This window comes from Pleurodeles waltl, chromosome 4_2 (genome assembly GCF_031143425.1).
Source record: "Pleurodeles waltl isolate 20211129_DDA chromosome 4_2, aPleWal1.hap1.20221129, whole genome shotgun sequence".
NCBI lineage: Eukaryota > Metazoa > Chordata > Amphibia > Caudata > Salamandridae > Pleurodeles > Pleurodeles waltl.
Window position 1 is genome coordinate 622,881,834 of NC_090443.1, and position 16,053 is coordinate 622,897,886.

Consider the following 16,053-nt stretch of genomic DNA (forward strand, 5'->3'; position numbering starts at 1 on the left):
CCGTTTGTTGCAGTACCACATGAAGGTGGTCTTGTCCATTAACATGTGCACTAGCTTTCCCCTGATGGAGGGTAGAAAGGCTTTCAATGCTAGTCGGATTGCACAGAACTCCAGCATGTTTATGGGAAGTCGAGATTCCCCAGAGACCAGAGTACTCTGATCGTCACCTCTCCCAGGGGGCTGCCCCCTCCCAGGATTGAAGCATAGGTATCATAGCCTGAATATCCTGGACTCACTGCAAGGAAGGAGAAGCCTGAAAATGTTCGTTATCCAGAACAGCTAAGATGAAAAAAAGTGTCTGAGAGGGAGTAAGGTGTGACTTCATATTTATAGTAAACCCCAAGTGAATGCAGTTTGCCATTGTCTGGAGGTGGGAGATAACAGCCTGGAGCTAGCCCACCTTCAGCAGCCAGTCATTGCAATAGGGGAAGACTGACACCCCTGATCCGTGCAGTTGAGCTGCGACCACCGCCATCACCTTGGTGAACGCTCTAAGGGCACTGGTAAGGCCAAAGGGGAGCACAGTAAACTGAAAGTTCTTGTGGCCTACAATGAACCGCAACTAAAACCTGTAGGTTAGAAGGGGGGTGGATTTGAAGATAGGCTTCCTGCAAGTCCAACGCTACCATCCAGTCTGCTGGATCCAGGGGAGACAAGACCTGAGCCAATGTTAGCATCTTGAATTTCTCCTTTCTGAATAGCAACCTTAGCCTACTACTGGCACTGGAACCCTCTATATTGCTTCCTTGGCCAAGAGAACCTTGACTTTCTTGCAGAGCAAGGGCAGATGATCCACCGTCTGCAAGATGGATGGAGGGAGGAGTAGATTTGATGGGGAGTGAGTAGCCACTCCGAATGATATGTAAGACTCACCTGTCCGATGTTACGGACTGCCAGGGGTGGAGATGATGGTGGAGTCTGCAACCAATTGGAGGCCAATTACCTTGAAGAGCAAGATTAGGAGGGCTTAGAGGCTGCAGCTGTCAATCGGTATGGGGGTTGGGGAGGGTGGAGTGTGGTGTTTGTGCAGACCGCCGGCTACCCGACCCATGGGGTTGGTAAGAACCGTTTCCATGACAAGACTGGGAAGTGTGCGTGGGACAATAGCCAGAAAAGGGCTGAAATAGCCATGAAAGCAGTGAAAGGCAGACTGGGGTTGACGTGGGTGGCTGAGAGGCCCAAGGACATGGACGTAGCCCTTGATTCATTAAAGCGCTCGGGTGCTGAGTCGACCTTGTCTCCAAAGAGACAGTTGTCATGAAAGGGCATGTCCATGAGGGACGCCTGTACAACCCCTGAAAAGCCGAATGTTCTTGGCCGGGTGTGGTGTCGGAGCACCACTGTTGAGGAAACCACTCTGCCCACTGAGTCGGTTGCGTCTCAACCACAGCGAATAGTGAACTTGGCTGCATCTCTCCCATCCTTGATGGCTTGGAAGAGAATGGCCCAGGCCTCCTCCGGGACCTGTGGCAGCACCTGTTCAACTGTATCCCTACAGAGTGTGGTAATGACAGCCCAATAAGAATGCAGTGTTTCCAGACCGCAAGGCTAGTGGAAGAAAACATCTTCTTACCGAAGCAATCCAGCCTCTTGGATTCCCTGTGCTCCAGGACCTCAGCCTCCCTCTTCGCCACCATAGTGTATGTAGCTCACTCCTCCGTAGCTTTGATAGGGGGAGAATGCATGCCGGTATCTGACGACGCATCCAGTCCGTTGGCATCACCCAATTGCTCACACCAGTCCATGTTCTGGCCTTCTCTCTGGTATTCTAAAGAGTTCAGTGACCGCTCCCATTCTTCCCTGAGGCCTACCCCTTAAGAATAGGGCTGACACAGTGACCTAAGACACTCGGATCCTGTTAGTGCCATAGCTGGTGTCAGTCGACTCAGACTTGTATTCCGGGATCCTAATGGGGTTGGCGACGCCGGTGGGTGCAGGCAGTGCTGAGGACATCAGTGTGGGGGAAGAACATGTTGGCATGACCAGTGCCAGTCTGGATCCCTGATCAGGTCCATGAGGGCCCATCGTAGCAGAGGGCCCGGGACCTTCCCCTCGACCCAGACGGATGTGGAGTCACCTGCTGGGCCGCTAGCAGCTTTAGGGACCGCTCCCTCAAAGACTTCGATGCCACAGCCCGGCATTTGGAACACGACTCACAGTCACGGTCGCACCCCATACACCATAGACACCCAAGGTGTGGGTCCATAACAGACATGGCGCAGTGACAGCCGCCACACTGTTTAAAACCTGTGTTCCTGAAAATATATTTCTTCAACACACATGTAGGAAAAAACCCAAAGAAAGGGTTGTCAAAACATTGAATAAAGCCTGTCAAAAAGTGACAGAGGGTATCTCTCTCCAGATCTGCGCTAACTGGCATGGGAAGAAAAGAACTGAAGTCAGCGCGCCGAAGTGGTGCCTATATATGGGTGATGTGGATGCCACTTCCAGCGCAGATGACAATGATACGTGGAGCAGATCGACCACCGACCGGCGTGCAGGGGTACTGTTCACAACAATCTTCCAGTCTGATGCCTGGGGGAAATTCAAAGGTAAAGAATCTGCAGCTAGAAGTCTTTATAAGATATTGACAATCACTTTCATGAACACCTGAGGAGGACAGGTGAGTTTGAAGGGAAGCACAGTAAATGAAAAGTGCTGCGAGCCAACCTTGAAATGCAGGTTAATGCCTGTAGGATTGCAGGACGGGTATGTGAAAATGTATGTCCTGCAAGCCCAGGGACACCATCCAATTGCGCAAGTCCAAAGCAGAAAAGATCTTGACCAATGTGAACATGTCTCATGTCTTTCCATAGAAAGGCCTTAATAGGAAGGGAGGTCAAAGATAGGACTGAGGCCCAATCCTTTTTGAATGAAGAAATAGCAGAGAATAGCAACCACTCCTTTCTCCAGGGCCAGTATCTTCACTATTGCACCTTTGAGCAATATGGGTATAATCACTCTAATGACAGCCCCACAGGCCACAAACTACTCTGTACAGCGTTATCAATGTAAGGGCATCTATGACTGCAGCAAGGGATGATTAAATAAGAGGCAACATGGTTATCTAATGTAGGGAGCAGGAAAAGGCAAATCATGCAATTATTTTGATCCATTTGAGTTAGAAACAGTATTTCACGTTGAAATTTGAAAATTATGCAGCAAGTTATTTAACTTGTGCAGTATGTTCATAATTATGCAGTAAATGCCATAGTATCACATCATTTTAGTACCCTAAAAACATACTATTTGTAGTTAAAAGCCCACTGCTAGCTGTACCATGAATAGACCAATTTCAAAATTCCCTCATATCCATACACAGAATATGTTTAACATTGGAAAGGTATTTTCTTAAATACTACATTTGTGACTACTTAATTGTGTGTTGCTTCCTTCGTTGGACAGAAAACAACCACAAAGTATAGTCCAGCATTTTTTTTCAAAACATTCTGTGATTGTAAATCTGGTATGATAAATCCACGTACAAGAGAATAGGAATCACAGCACAAGGTGAATGAAAATCAAGAAAATATACCCAGTAAAACAGTTTTTACCATTGAAAATATACCTAGTAAAACAACTGTTAGCATTAAATTATTTCCAAAACATTGAGTAGTATGACAAATCTGGTATGATGAATCCACTTACTATGGAGAAGGAATCAACATACCGCAAGGTGAATAAAATGTTTTTAAAATGTAATGTAACAGTTTTTAGGATTCACCATTTAATGGTATAGAGAAATGCTTAAATTGCACACATATTTTACACAAATCACTATTATTCAGAATAAAGGATTGATGTATATTCTCAATAGAATGCTACATATCAGACCTGCAACAGATCTGCATTATTATTCATTGACAAGTGAATGAAAAGTATGTACACCTCCAAATAGCCCCAAGCATGCCGAGTTGTTTTGAAGATATCGTTTTTTTAATTTACGAGTATTAGGAGGTCAAACCCTATTGCCAGGGAGTGGGAAAAGCCAAAGGTAGGTTATGCCTTGTAATATGAAGTAGTACAACATATGCAAATAATCAGTATTTATAACTATAATGACAAACCATTCTGTTCAAAGCATTTCTTCACATCTCATGGTTTAATCTTCATTGGTTTCATATTGTTTTTTCCCTGATTCTTACAGTAATAATTGTGAGGACAACCAATGTCTTTCATCCACTGCAGACATTATGAGGCTACAAAGGAGAGAGCTTACATAACTGGAGATCGTGTAGTATGGCCCAATATTGCCATCGGTGAAGGTGTTGACATAAACTAAGAGGCCAAAAGCAATCTAAGCACATTATGCATGTTACCCATTACAAGTGTTTCATATTACATATTTATTTTCAAGTAGTTAGCTCGCTAAACATGTTCTTTACAAACACAAAAATGTTTATTGAAAATAATAAGAGAAATTTCATATTTTTGTTTATTTTCACAAATGCGGTTTAACTCTATTTAATAAGTGAATATTTAAAATGACCAACATGTGAACTGCTGATAATTCACAACTGTGCTCATATATACCTCAAGACTTTTGGCATGCACTGCTCAACAGAACAGAATGATCAAATAGAACCTGTACATTGGCCTGCTTTTTACCCCACCAGTAATTACTATATATTGCAAGTGCTTGAAAGGAGAATTCAATCATTCTTGTGCTTTCTCCTAAGAAAAGACGGCACATCACACATCTTGGTTTGAAACCATTTTTTAAATGCCTAATCAACAGCTCAGTGATGTACACATCGGTGGCATGAAATCTGGGTTCTCCTCACCTCTAAAGAACACAAACTTCTGGTACAAATAAGGCATAAATTAACGATAGAAAGGGATAGCTTCCGCAAGAAACCCCAAAACTGAATCAATTATAAAAAACATATGTCTTGATTCACTGCATAACCATGTTTAATGAATGCCTCAATCTTGAACAGTTGCATTAGAATTTCAATGGTGCGGAAATTTAAGTTTGCTATATTTCTATATAAGTAGATTTCCCCTTCTGAACTGTTCAGCAAAGATTACCTGAACAGCACATCTCATTTGCAAATTGTACTCATCACTACTAAATATGTTTGCATTTCCTATCCTGTTGTTTACAAAAACATATTAATATATTTTCCTCCCATCACCAAATGATTAAATCTACTGCTCAGACAGAAAAACATAACTTATTTTTAAAGAGGTAACTTGTAGCAGGGCACAATAGAGGCAAAAGTGTAACTGAAGTTCTCGCCGAAGTCAAATTAATGAAAAACTACTAAAAACAAGAATGCTCATCCTCTCCTCAGTTGTTACAACGGAGGTGAAAGTAAGGGTTGAACATTTTTAATTATACTGGATAATGGGTTGAAATTCTTAATTCCAAAATTTCACAAAATTGTGAATGTTTAGCCATTTACACCTTAGCAGACTTTCTACCATTTGTAAAACAAAATAATTCCATACTCTGCAAGCTAACATTACAGTGATTCATCTGCAAATGTATTCATTTTCTGAATTTTCTCTAGAATTTCACAATGTTTAGGTTAATTGCCACAATTTTACAAACTGGTAATACAGACATGATATCAAGCATAGGGCCTTCATACATTTGATCTTTAAAGATGGTAAATCCAAGCTTAATTCTGCAAGTTGTGATCCAGGTGTTCAAAGTAGTTACATATGTTTTAATCAAGACGTTAAGAAACCCTGAGTTAAAAGTGGGTAGCAAATGTATTTCACAAAGAAATAAAAACAGAAAATATATTATTTTGCAATATATGTATGTGAACAGTTAGTTGACCCAAAATAGTTAGTCCTTGTTTAAAAAGTAAAACAATGTGTTATCAGTTGGGGAATTGAAAACCATTTTTCACTAGAAGAGCTATTACATTACTTATCTACTCTTTATGCAGGTACTCTATATTGTTATAATTTACAAATGGTCAACATATTTTAAGAAAGACTTCCTCTCGAAGTATAGACTTATAATTAAAAGGAATACTTTTAAATACTACTACCCATCTTCCAAAAGTCAAGTTGGATGCGATTATCTAGTATTTGAGAAATTGACAAATACCTCATTTCAGATCGCAATAACTCACATAATTACTGAGAACATATTTCATAATCAAATTGTGATCTCCAGCATTTATTAAAATATTTTAAGTTCAGAAATGACAACAAAGTTACTGTAGAATTTATCGCATACAGCTAGCTTACACAGCAGATCGTCATTCTAAATGAAATACAAAAGATTTTAACATTTTCATACAAATAATTTTTAATTTATTAAGGTGGCATATATATATATTTTGATACATAAAATTTGCTACAGCAAAGTATCATATACTTTTCTTGCACATATGTAAATATGGGTGGACAAAGACTCCAATCGGTGTCAGCCGCCTAATGAATTTGTTGTGCAAAAATGCGTAACGACCTAAAGACATACAGAATGTTGGCTAGTACATCTCTTACTGGTATGTAAAATGTCTACAAAGGCTTTTCTTAAAGGAGTGTCACACAGAATAAAAGGGAATCATGCCAGTGAGCTATTTCCATTGGCATGTTAACAGGTACAATGATTATAGAGCAATACAGATCAGTTTAATAAAAACAATTTATTCCTGTATGCATGTAACTGGATCTTAAAACATAAGCCTAGTTTATTTTAAACTGTCCACATGTGCTGTTTTAAGACAGGTCACTGAGATATCCATGATTAAGTGAACAAATAAAATTTGCAATGGTACATTTTAAAAGCAGAAAAGTGGAGAGCCACTGAGTCAAACACTGAAATAAATGTCAAAAGTGCTGAAAGTTAGCACATGGCGGCAATACCCTTTAAGTCAGTTGGTGAGAATACAATAGCTAATCTAATGCCATAAACAGGTGTTACTGTGCATTCCTTTGCATTGAAACAGTTCATTTCATTGAAAGAAAGCTGGTTGTAAGTGAACATAACACAGAGTACTAAATAATATTTAAAAAAACAACAAAAAGAAACACAACTCTGGCAGTTTTTAACTTTGTCTCCTTTTCCACACAAAGCACTGCAACAAAAAACAGTGATCTTAGCAGTGCTTCGTCCTCGGTTTACTAATATAGTATACCAGAATAAAACTTGGCAATAACCTTTTATTCTTAACAGCTAACAGAAAATAACCACATCCATCTAGAAATGTATCCACAAGATTAGTTTGCAGCTCGTAAACCATTTTTTTTGTCATAGCTAATCGCCAACATTATGTTTAGTAAAGACTCTGTCTAATTGAAAATGATTGGCCAGAGCAATCCAATAGTTCTAATTTAATCAGGTTCTAATAAAATACTGGCCAAAATATATTTTTAAGAGTTGAAGGCTCCAAGTATTAAAAGTAAACACAACCCGCCAAATGTGTCAACCATTAATACACAATTAAATGAAAACTAGTGGAAATACTCTGCCTGCATCAGCTTGTGTACCTGATACGCTTAAGGTTGGCTATGTTATACAAATTAGATGACCGGAGAAGGTATGGTGGGTAGGTACAAATGCAGTAATAGAAATCAATCAAGATTCATGAAGACCAAGGCACATGGGCCAACTACTCTAATCTATAAGTTTCAAATGTATTCTACCTAAGCAGTTTTGGTCATCCACAAGGAACACATTATTGATTATCTTTTTTACATAATTAATATATGGTGTGGACAAGAAATAGTTCAAAACAAAAGTAACAGTGCTGACCTTTCCCAAAACAAATTTGAACAGAGAAGGTTGAACAGCAAATGTTATTGTTCTATTAAAAATACTGATCAATGCATGTGTACATGAGTGAATCTAACGGCATCTAAAAACCAAGATAGTGCAGAATAAGGCTAAATGAAAACCAGCTAGAAAGAATCTGCCTTTAGGAAGCAGTGTGCCTGACACCATAAGCTTGACTATTCAATGCTAATACACTGCCTGCAGAAGAAGGCAGCAGGAAGGCAGCAATAAACAGCGTCAGATATAAGGGAAACCAAGGCACAGGTGCCAACTATCCTAATTAATCAGTTCCAAGTGTATTCTGTCCCATTTTGGTCAGTCCTAAGGAAGATTTTCTTGATTTGTTATACAATTAATATACAACTATATGGCATTTACAAGAAACAGTTCAAAACAATGGCAAAACTGTTAGCTTGTTGCTGGCTGAGTGTCATGTTAAAAGGCTACTTTAAGTTGCAGCCTCACACCAAGATTGACAAAAATGATTGGCTGGCATAGACCTTAAAGAACACTCATCGTTCAGATCAGTAACGATCACACAAACTGCAAAACCTCCCCTTTCTCTCGTATAAAGACAAGTAACAGATTATCAAAATAAAAGGGAACATTGTTGGAATATTGTGTGTGTAATGTAATGCATACAAGTGTGTGCATTTATATAAATATATACATACACACAAGGTTAGTGGTCTACTTTTCTTTTCTGTGTCACAGCACAAATCTTTTGCTTAATCGTGCCTACTTAAAAGAGCTGGTGCAAACTGCACAAGTGGAAGATGGCATTAAAGACTTCTGTCAGTCTTGTGGAATGAAGGAACTAGGTAACTGTTTTGACAAAGGATGTTCTTAGCTCCACCCCATCTGGTACAGAGTGCAAAATTCCCAATGTGAGCCCTGATGTAATCTTGTTCTCATACATTCTAAAAATCTGCAAATTCTTTTGCACATTTCTCTGTCAGAGAGACGCGAATGTCTTCTTCTTCATAATCATCAAAGTTGCTGGTATCTCCAGGTCCCCTACACTTTGGTATGAATGGCGCTTCAACCTAGAAAAAACAGGTTTTGAGTTAAAATAGGACTTAATAATCACAAACAATATTTGGCGTGGCCTATAACAATACTACACGAAAACCATGCTTAAACCAGAAAAAAAGATATTGAAATTTCCATGCAGATTTCTCACTCTAAAAGGATTGGAAACATATTATTACTGTGTCAAAAAGGAAGACATAAAACATTTCTTGAGAGGTGGCCTCCTCATTAAGACTTTAACTGTCACACCTCTATCAGAGTACACTGCTGCACTAAAAGGGAAACTACATGCCGCAAAACCAGGTTTGCATTCTTCTAGAGTAAACAAGTGTGTTGCAGGTTTTAGGGTGGCAAAATGTACATTTGATTGTTACAAACTGGCACTGCAAATTATACATGTTACTATCGTTTCCCTTCAAAGTAAGATTTTTAGATGTGAAAGTAGCAGTCCTTGCGGTCAAGGGCCATCATGTGGTCCCAGGTCATGCAAAACTGCTCCAAAAGAATTTAGCCATTCAGGGGCCTGAGATGTACGATAGGCCACAGAGTTCTTTGAGGATCTGCAAGTACATGCTGGTGAGGGAGAACTAACTATATGGCTTCTTTCTAAAAAGGGTCTTCATTATCTCCTGAAGCAGTTGCGGATGTTCTCAACTGATTGCATGCTGGTGAGATCATATGCTTAGTGATGTAGTGCTGAACCCCACAAGAGCACCTATGTATGGGAGGTTATTTCCTCCTATCCTTACAGGAAGAACTCAACCTTCCCCTGACAGATGTGTGTGAGTTTTGGGGAGGGGCGGGGAAAGTCACTGAACTGTGAGCCACTTCTTAGAGGCAGAGGTGCCCTTGCTGAAGCCACATCTACTGTTGTCTCTTCCATTGCCATGTTATCCACCTTTCCTGAAGGGCTTTGGTCTCCGATGCTGGTGATACCACTGCCATGGAGATGACTTGAAGCATCTCTTCACCTGCAGTTTTTGGAAGGAAGATCTTAGTGGTGAAGTCTGCAGAGTGCCCATAACATTCTCAGTGTTCTTTTTAATCTTTTCCAGCTTTGTGTTCTACGGTGGGGCGAATAATAATGTGCCTCATCAAACGGGTAATGATCAGATCTTGAACTGTAGGTCTGACCCGAAGACTGAGCCAGGCATCGCCCCTTAAAAGGATGCTGGTGTTAATCTCTTGCGAAGCGCTACTGGTAGGGTTGTACATACACTTGATGTTTGTGTTATCCTCTTTCCTTCTGCAACCAGTCTTTGCCCAATCATTAGGAATGCTTCAGGGAAGTGTTTAACTAGCTCCTCATTCTCCTCTCAGTGATGGAGATCATACCTGGAGCGCCATCTAACAGAGTTAATGACCCTGCACTATGTGACCACTTCCAAAGCCACTGGCTTCCCAGCATTATCTTCCTATCTGGAAGAGGAGCATCCTCCATCACCTGAGCTGCAGCCCTCTTTCATTCAGTGTGGAAAACCAGAGAGTCAGGAAGGACCTGGCACCTGATATAAATCTGGTTTTCTGGGGCTGCCTTATACTTTTTCTCAATTCAGGGAGTGACAACCTTAACCTTCATGGGGTCTTTAAAGTTGTCTGCACAGGTCTTAAATATGTTCCATATGTGAGGAGATATTGGCCAGATCTTGCGGTCCCGAGAATGGTCTGGACTAAAATGTCCTCCTCCTTCTCTACCACAGAGTTTCACCTTGTGGTGCTGTGCTACTTTTTGTATGACTGCATGGTGGGCGGTGTTATCATATGGTGGAGAGGCCTTACCAGTGTAGGGAATGAAGTCAGGGTCACTGACAGGGTCAACACAATAACTACACCAAGGGTTATTACCTCTCCTGGATGTGACAGTGGAAAGACAGGGGTCTTGGTGATATTAGGGACTGTCTAGGTTTGACTAGGTGATATCAGAGTAAGAAAACTATTGTGCTGACTTAGGAGATGGATGTGTGTGAGGCCAAGGAGGGGATGGTGAATGAAAGGCCTTGAGTAGGAGACTAGGTATGTTTTTGAACTTGACCTCACTTTTGTCCCACAAGGCACTGCAGTGGCAAAGTGGATCGACACTTGGATCATTTGCTTCTTGTGAAAAATCCTCAAAACTCTCCACATCAACCACAAAACTGAGGGTTGAGAGCACCTTATTGGCATGAGTGCTGTAACATCAACTTTTATCCACTCTAGAATCTCACTGCTAGACTACAAAGACTGCAGGCATAGGCAACGAGCGTGGGCCTTCACTTTTAGAAACAGGACCTCATCAAACCTACCAGATGGTAGGATTAAATTCAAAGTCTAGGCAGTGTTCCCACAAAAAGGGGGGCAAAGACCACGCTTCCCTGCAGAAAGTGATATCTAATTAAGTCTCTACCAGTGAACCTCTGCTCAACATCTGTCCACTAGCTTAAGAACAGACCATCAAGCAAACTAAAAAAGGAGGGAATCACCGAGTGCCCAAGGGCAGAGATTTTGAAAAGCCCTGCACCCCATCGTGAAATATGACTTCAACTACAGGTGGTTCAGGAACATTATGAAAAACATTGGTTCAGACATGTTTTAACTAAACTGAACATAGGACAGGAAGGAGAACAAAGTCTGAGTTCCTCTATAAGGACAAGGAACTGCATAATCATTCACAATTTCCTGTTAACAAAGGTAAGAGGGTATTTTATTCCTTGTAACACATGGTCACACCATCAAATAGACCAGAAGCTACTTAAATCCTTGGTGTTGTGCTCTTTCATATGAAAGAGACAATATGATTTCAGATATGAAGAATAAATGAGGATCTGTAGTGCAAAATTAAAAACACCCAAATGCTGTTAATAATTTGTTGTAAAACATATTACAATATGTTGAATAGAAATCAAAGTTTCAAAAAACAGCCGCATAATATGCAAAGCAATTCATTCTTTCCTGTAATGAACTATAGCTGCAAAAATCATAAATTGTTACAATGCACCTTTCCATATTGCTGATCCCGGTTAATTTTAGAAAAAAGATCATAAGAATGAAAAGTGTTTAAACTGCAGCTGTAATGATGGTCCTTGTCATACCTTTCACCTTGGCTGCCATATCTAGCAGCAAGCATTATGACATCATAACTCAACCTTAAGTTTTTAAATACAGCAGTTACGTCCTTTACATAATACAGGAGACTGGAGTAGTAAAAAATAGACTGTAATAATTAAATTAATTAGAGTCAAGTCTTGATACTGGGATTGGAGGAGTCTACTTATTTTGAGGGAAAATATGAGCAAGTATTGTATTATATTGTAATAGCATTTATATACTGCTTACTATCCCAGTCAAGGTGTTAAAGTGCTATTTCAAATAGTATCACGTTACACTAGAACTCAATGCAAGTGATCAATACAATGTTTATTTGCAGTAAGTGTATTCAAAGCTAGTGGCCCTTATATGGAAGCTGAATCACACAGTATTCCTGAGGTCAGGTTTACAGGTTTTTGTTTTGAGTTCTACACCTAAATGCTTGCACACATTAAACTGTTTAAGTTAGTTGACATAGAGTTGGTGTAAGGAGATGGAGGCTAAAAGAGTTGAGTGGGGTACCAGTTTTACATAATGGATTAAGACTTGCTGCTAGTGAAGTTTGAGATTGCTTCATGCAAAATGTATGAGGGATGCACAGATGGTTTATGGGACATTTGACATGGATACAGCAACATGGTAGATCGCATGCTAGAAAGGATGATGGGAAAGAGGAATTTATAGACCTGCAACAAATGGTGATGTGGAGGAGATTAAAAAAGGAAATCTGGTTTGGTATCATGCTGGCTGGATGGTTTTTACAAGATGTGTTGAATTAGCCGGTGCAGTTCTTTCGAGTTGTATGTGGTGCTGTTCTCATCGTGAATTTATTGGTGATGGCATTGAAGTTCTCTTTTTGCAGAGTTTGAGAATAAAAGAGGGTATCTATTGTACATAGAGCCACATGTATTTATGTTTAGTCTTAATTTGGGGAATTAATCCTAAATATGCTTTCTGATGGTTGTAATGGGAATAGCTAACTCTTAAACCATTTTTTTGAACTTCAGGTGGTCTTTTGTCCTTAATATATTTGCTTGGAGACGGATTCCATATTTTGACAGCCTGTACAGGGAAGGAAGTGTCTCCAAAGGTTTCTGTCTTGTATGGTGGAATTATTAGGTGTGCTGGTGTTTGTGTTGTGCCCTATTTTTGCGGATGAGTCCTACATATGCTTTCTAGTGGTTTTGTTAGAAATAGCAAACTCTTAACCATGCTTTTGAATTTCAGATACTCCTCAGTCAGTCTTATGTCTGCTGGATAAAGTCCACAGTTTGGCAGCCTGTAAGGAGAAGGAAGCCCCTGCAACTGATTTTTTCATGTGTGGTGGATTCATTAGACATGGTTTAGCATTAAACTTAAGTTACTTTGTTGGGAGTATTTGGTATTTTTTTCTGAAGGAATTGAGGACGTTACTGCTGATGCTACTGCTAAGAGTTGCAGAGGGCAAAGATGCGATGGACAGCTGGCTTGGTTTCTGGATTTTACAAGATCATAAAATTCAGCCATATGTATGTCCAGAGTGCCCACTTTATGTAATGAGCAGCTACCTTATTTGAAAGATCTTGGGAGTTGAGAATGGTGTTTTGGCTACGTTCTTGATTACAAAATTCAGGAGAGATCTTTGAGGAGTACCGGGTACCGTAAATCCTATTTGTGTAGGGGGATTTTTAAGTCTTTTTTTATTATTGATTTGATAAGTCTGTTGTGTAGGTACATTTTACTATGGGTGATTTTGGCTTTTTACCAAGTGCTTTAAATTTTAGAAATTTGAAATGTTATATTTTTAGTTGTCCATTCAACGAAGGAGCTTTATTTTTCTTGCTGCATTGTTTTGACATTTGCTTCAGGATTAGGATCTCTAAGGCTGAGGTTAACCACATTTCTATTGAGTTTCGTGTTCTTATGTTGATGTTTGCCGTTTTCCATATTGTCCATGTTCAAGTTGCTCATTAGTCTGTAGGATGATGCCATGAAGTGGCGGTCTATTGACCTTTATTGTAGAATCCTGTGCGAAGGTCACAATGTGGAGATCGGCACACTTAAATGAGTGATTTTTCAGATAGTAATTAGTTCTAGATTGCAAAAGATGACATCAAAGGTATGATGTAGTACATGAGTAGGTACAGAGACTATTACGTTAGGTTGTGTCTAGGCTGGATATGATAGCATTTGACTGAGGCTTATTACATTTTTTCGTAGCAGAAGTTACATCACCAATGATACATTTATTGGAATATTTAACTGTTATACATGATAGCCCATCTAGAAAGGGATCAGTAAAGACTTCTTTGTTTGAAGGGAACAGAAAATTACAAGTAATACAAAGGGCTTCACCACCATGTATTGCATTGTCTTCTTCCTTAGAGAGGGTTATGGAATGCTTAAAGGTGGTGGTCACAATAGGCTATTCGGTGGCTGTACGATATCCAGGTGTGACATATTAATGAGGATTAGGTGCCATGTTCTCTCTGAGTCAGATTTCTGTGATAACTAGACTGACTGCATCTATGTCTGTAATTTGCTCAGATAAATTGTGCTTATTTGTGCATACAGAGCTGGCAGCTTATGTGGGATAGCTTGCTTTTGTGGGTGCACTGGATTATGTCTGTATCAGGGTTATTTCATCTTAGGTGTAATAATGGTAGAAAGAGCAAGCAGTCACTGTTATATTAGAAGACAGATCATGAGGCAGACAGCATACTAAACGCAATTATGTAAAGTGAAGCAAATAGTTCATTATAACCCTATTGTCCACTGAAACCTTTTTTTTCATTAAAATACATTAGAACCTGCATTTATATGGTGTTTGTTGGAGCACATTACAGAACTGCAAAATATCTAGAATAGCATCATAATATAACAGCTATGTCCTGGCAACCCCTTTCCCAGTAACCTTGGCTGTGTTTCCTTTTCTTGAAAAATGATTAGTTGCATTAAGTAAATCTTTGTAATGAGACAAGTTTCTAAAGCAACTGATTCACTATTCAGAACTGCAAAGCCAGCAACTCCACTCACTTCTCATATCACAGCCCACATTAACTCTAAAGGGTACTTTTACAAATAAAATAAAATTAAGAATGAATTTTAAGAGTGCTGCACTGAAATTCAACTCACAAAGGACATCACCAACCATACATACCACAGTTTAGGTAACATGAAACAAAGATACCTTTCGCTGGTAAATGGCAATCCAGTCTGTAGTAGCAAACCACTTGTGGTTCTTTATGTCATTAACACCATTCTTGAGATTTCCATATCGCTTGGTCAAGTCTACTTGTAGAAGATTCCTTAGTAGATCTTTTAGGTCTGAACTGAAGTGTGATGGAAACCGTACCTATACAAACATAACCACACATTATATTATCCAAACAATGCGCCCTGTACAAAGGAAAGGTAAGCAAACTGATATAAAACATTTCTGTATGAAATAACAAGGATATTTCTGTTCTCCAAAACTTCCAAGAGAAGGCAAAGATTTAGACAAGCTCTGGCAAATATGGTAATTCAATTAATTAATGTTTATCAGTTTTCTAAGGGGCTGTGCTAATTCCAAAAGTGTACAATTTAATTAAAGGTGGATAAAAACAAGAACTGGATTAAAAAAGAAATGAATTGTGGCAAGTTACCAGTAAAGGACACTGATTTTCAGGACAAAAGTAAGCAAGCACTGGCAAAGCCAAGAGGTTTGGCATGGGTTGCTGGCCTTTTGGCTTTGTAAATCTTTTTAGGTCAAGCGTAGCAGTGCACAAGCGCAGGTTTCCGAAGTGTTGTTATCTATCTGTGGGGTTTAACCACTCCCATCACTTTTATTTGTTTGTGGACTTGCCTCTCAAAAATCCCTGCACGTTGTTAGTAAATGTTTCATGTTTGTCCTGCCTGGGGTAGGTTTTGTTACCGCCTTTGGGAGTGACCCTGTTACATGGATAATTACACAATTGCCATTATACTTAACTGTGGGTGAACTACTTTTTAACAATTTTGTCTCTCTCCTTCGCATTAATGCTCAAAGCGGACATGGCCCTTACAAGTCTAATGCAGCGCAAACCTGAACACTGGTATTGGAGCACTTTGCATGAAGACCAGGTAGTGATGTTTTTTATTTTGTCTCTCCATGCCCTGGGGGGCCATGCCACTTTGCGGTTTAAGACATTGCAAACTGTTTTGTTCCTGCGTCACATTCCACTTTGTGGCTTGCCCATCACCTTACTCCACCTTCT

At 39.7% G+C, this 16,053-nt stretch overlaps 1 protein-coding gene across 2 annotated transcripts in view; it reads right to left on the reverse strand.

Moving 5' to 3' along the window:
* Positions 1-6,118: 6,118 nt before the first annotated feature.
* The window catches only part of PRKACB (protein kinase cAMP-activated catalytic subunit beta), a 211,753-nt gene continuing 201,818 nt past the window's right edge, over positions 6,119-16,053 (reverse strand). For both annotated transcript variants that reach the window (XM_069232203.1, XM_069232202.1), the window contains exons 9-10: positions 15,006-15,170; positions 6,119-8,787 (exon numbers count right to left, since the gene is read on the reverse strand). In XM_069232203.1, coding sequence (XP_069088304.1) covers positions 8,662-8,787; positions 15,006-15,170 — 291 coding nt within the window. In that variant the 3' untranslated portion in view covers positions 6,119-8,661. The remainder of the gene's footprint in view (positions 8,788-15,005; positions 15,171-16,053) is intronic.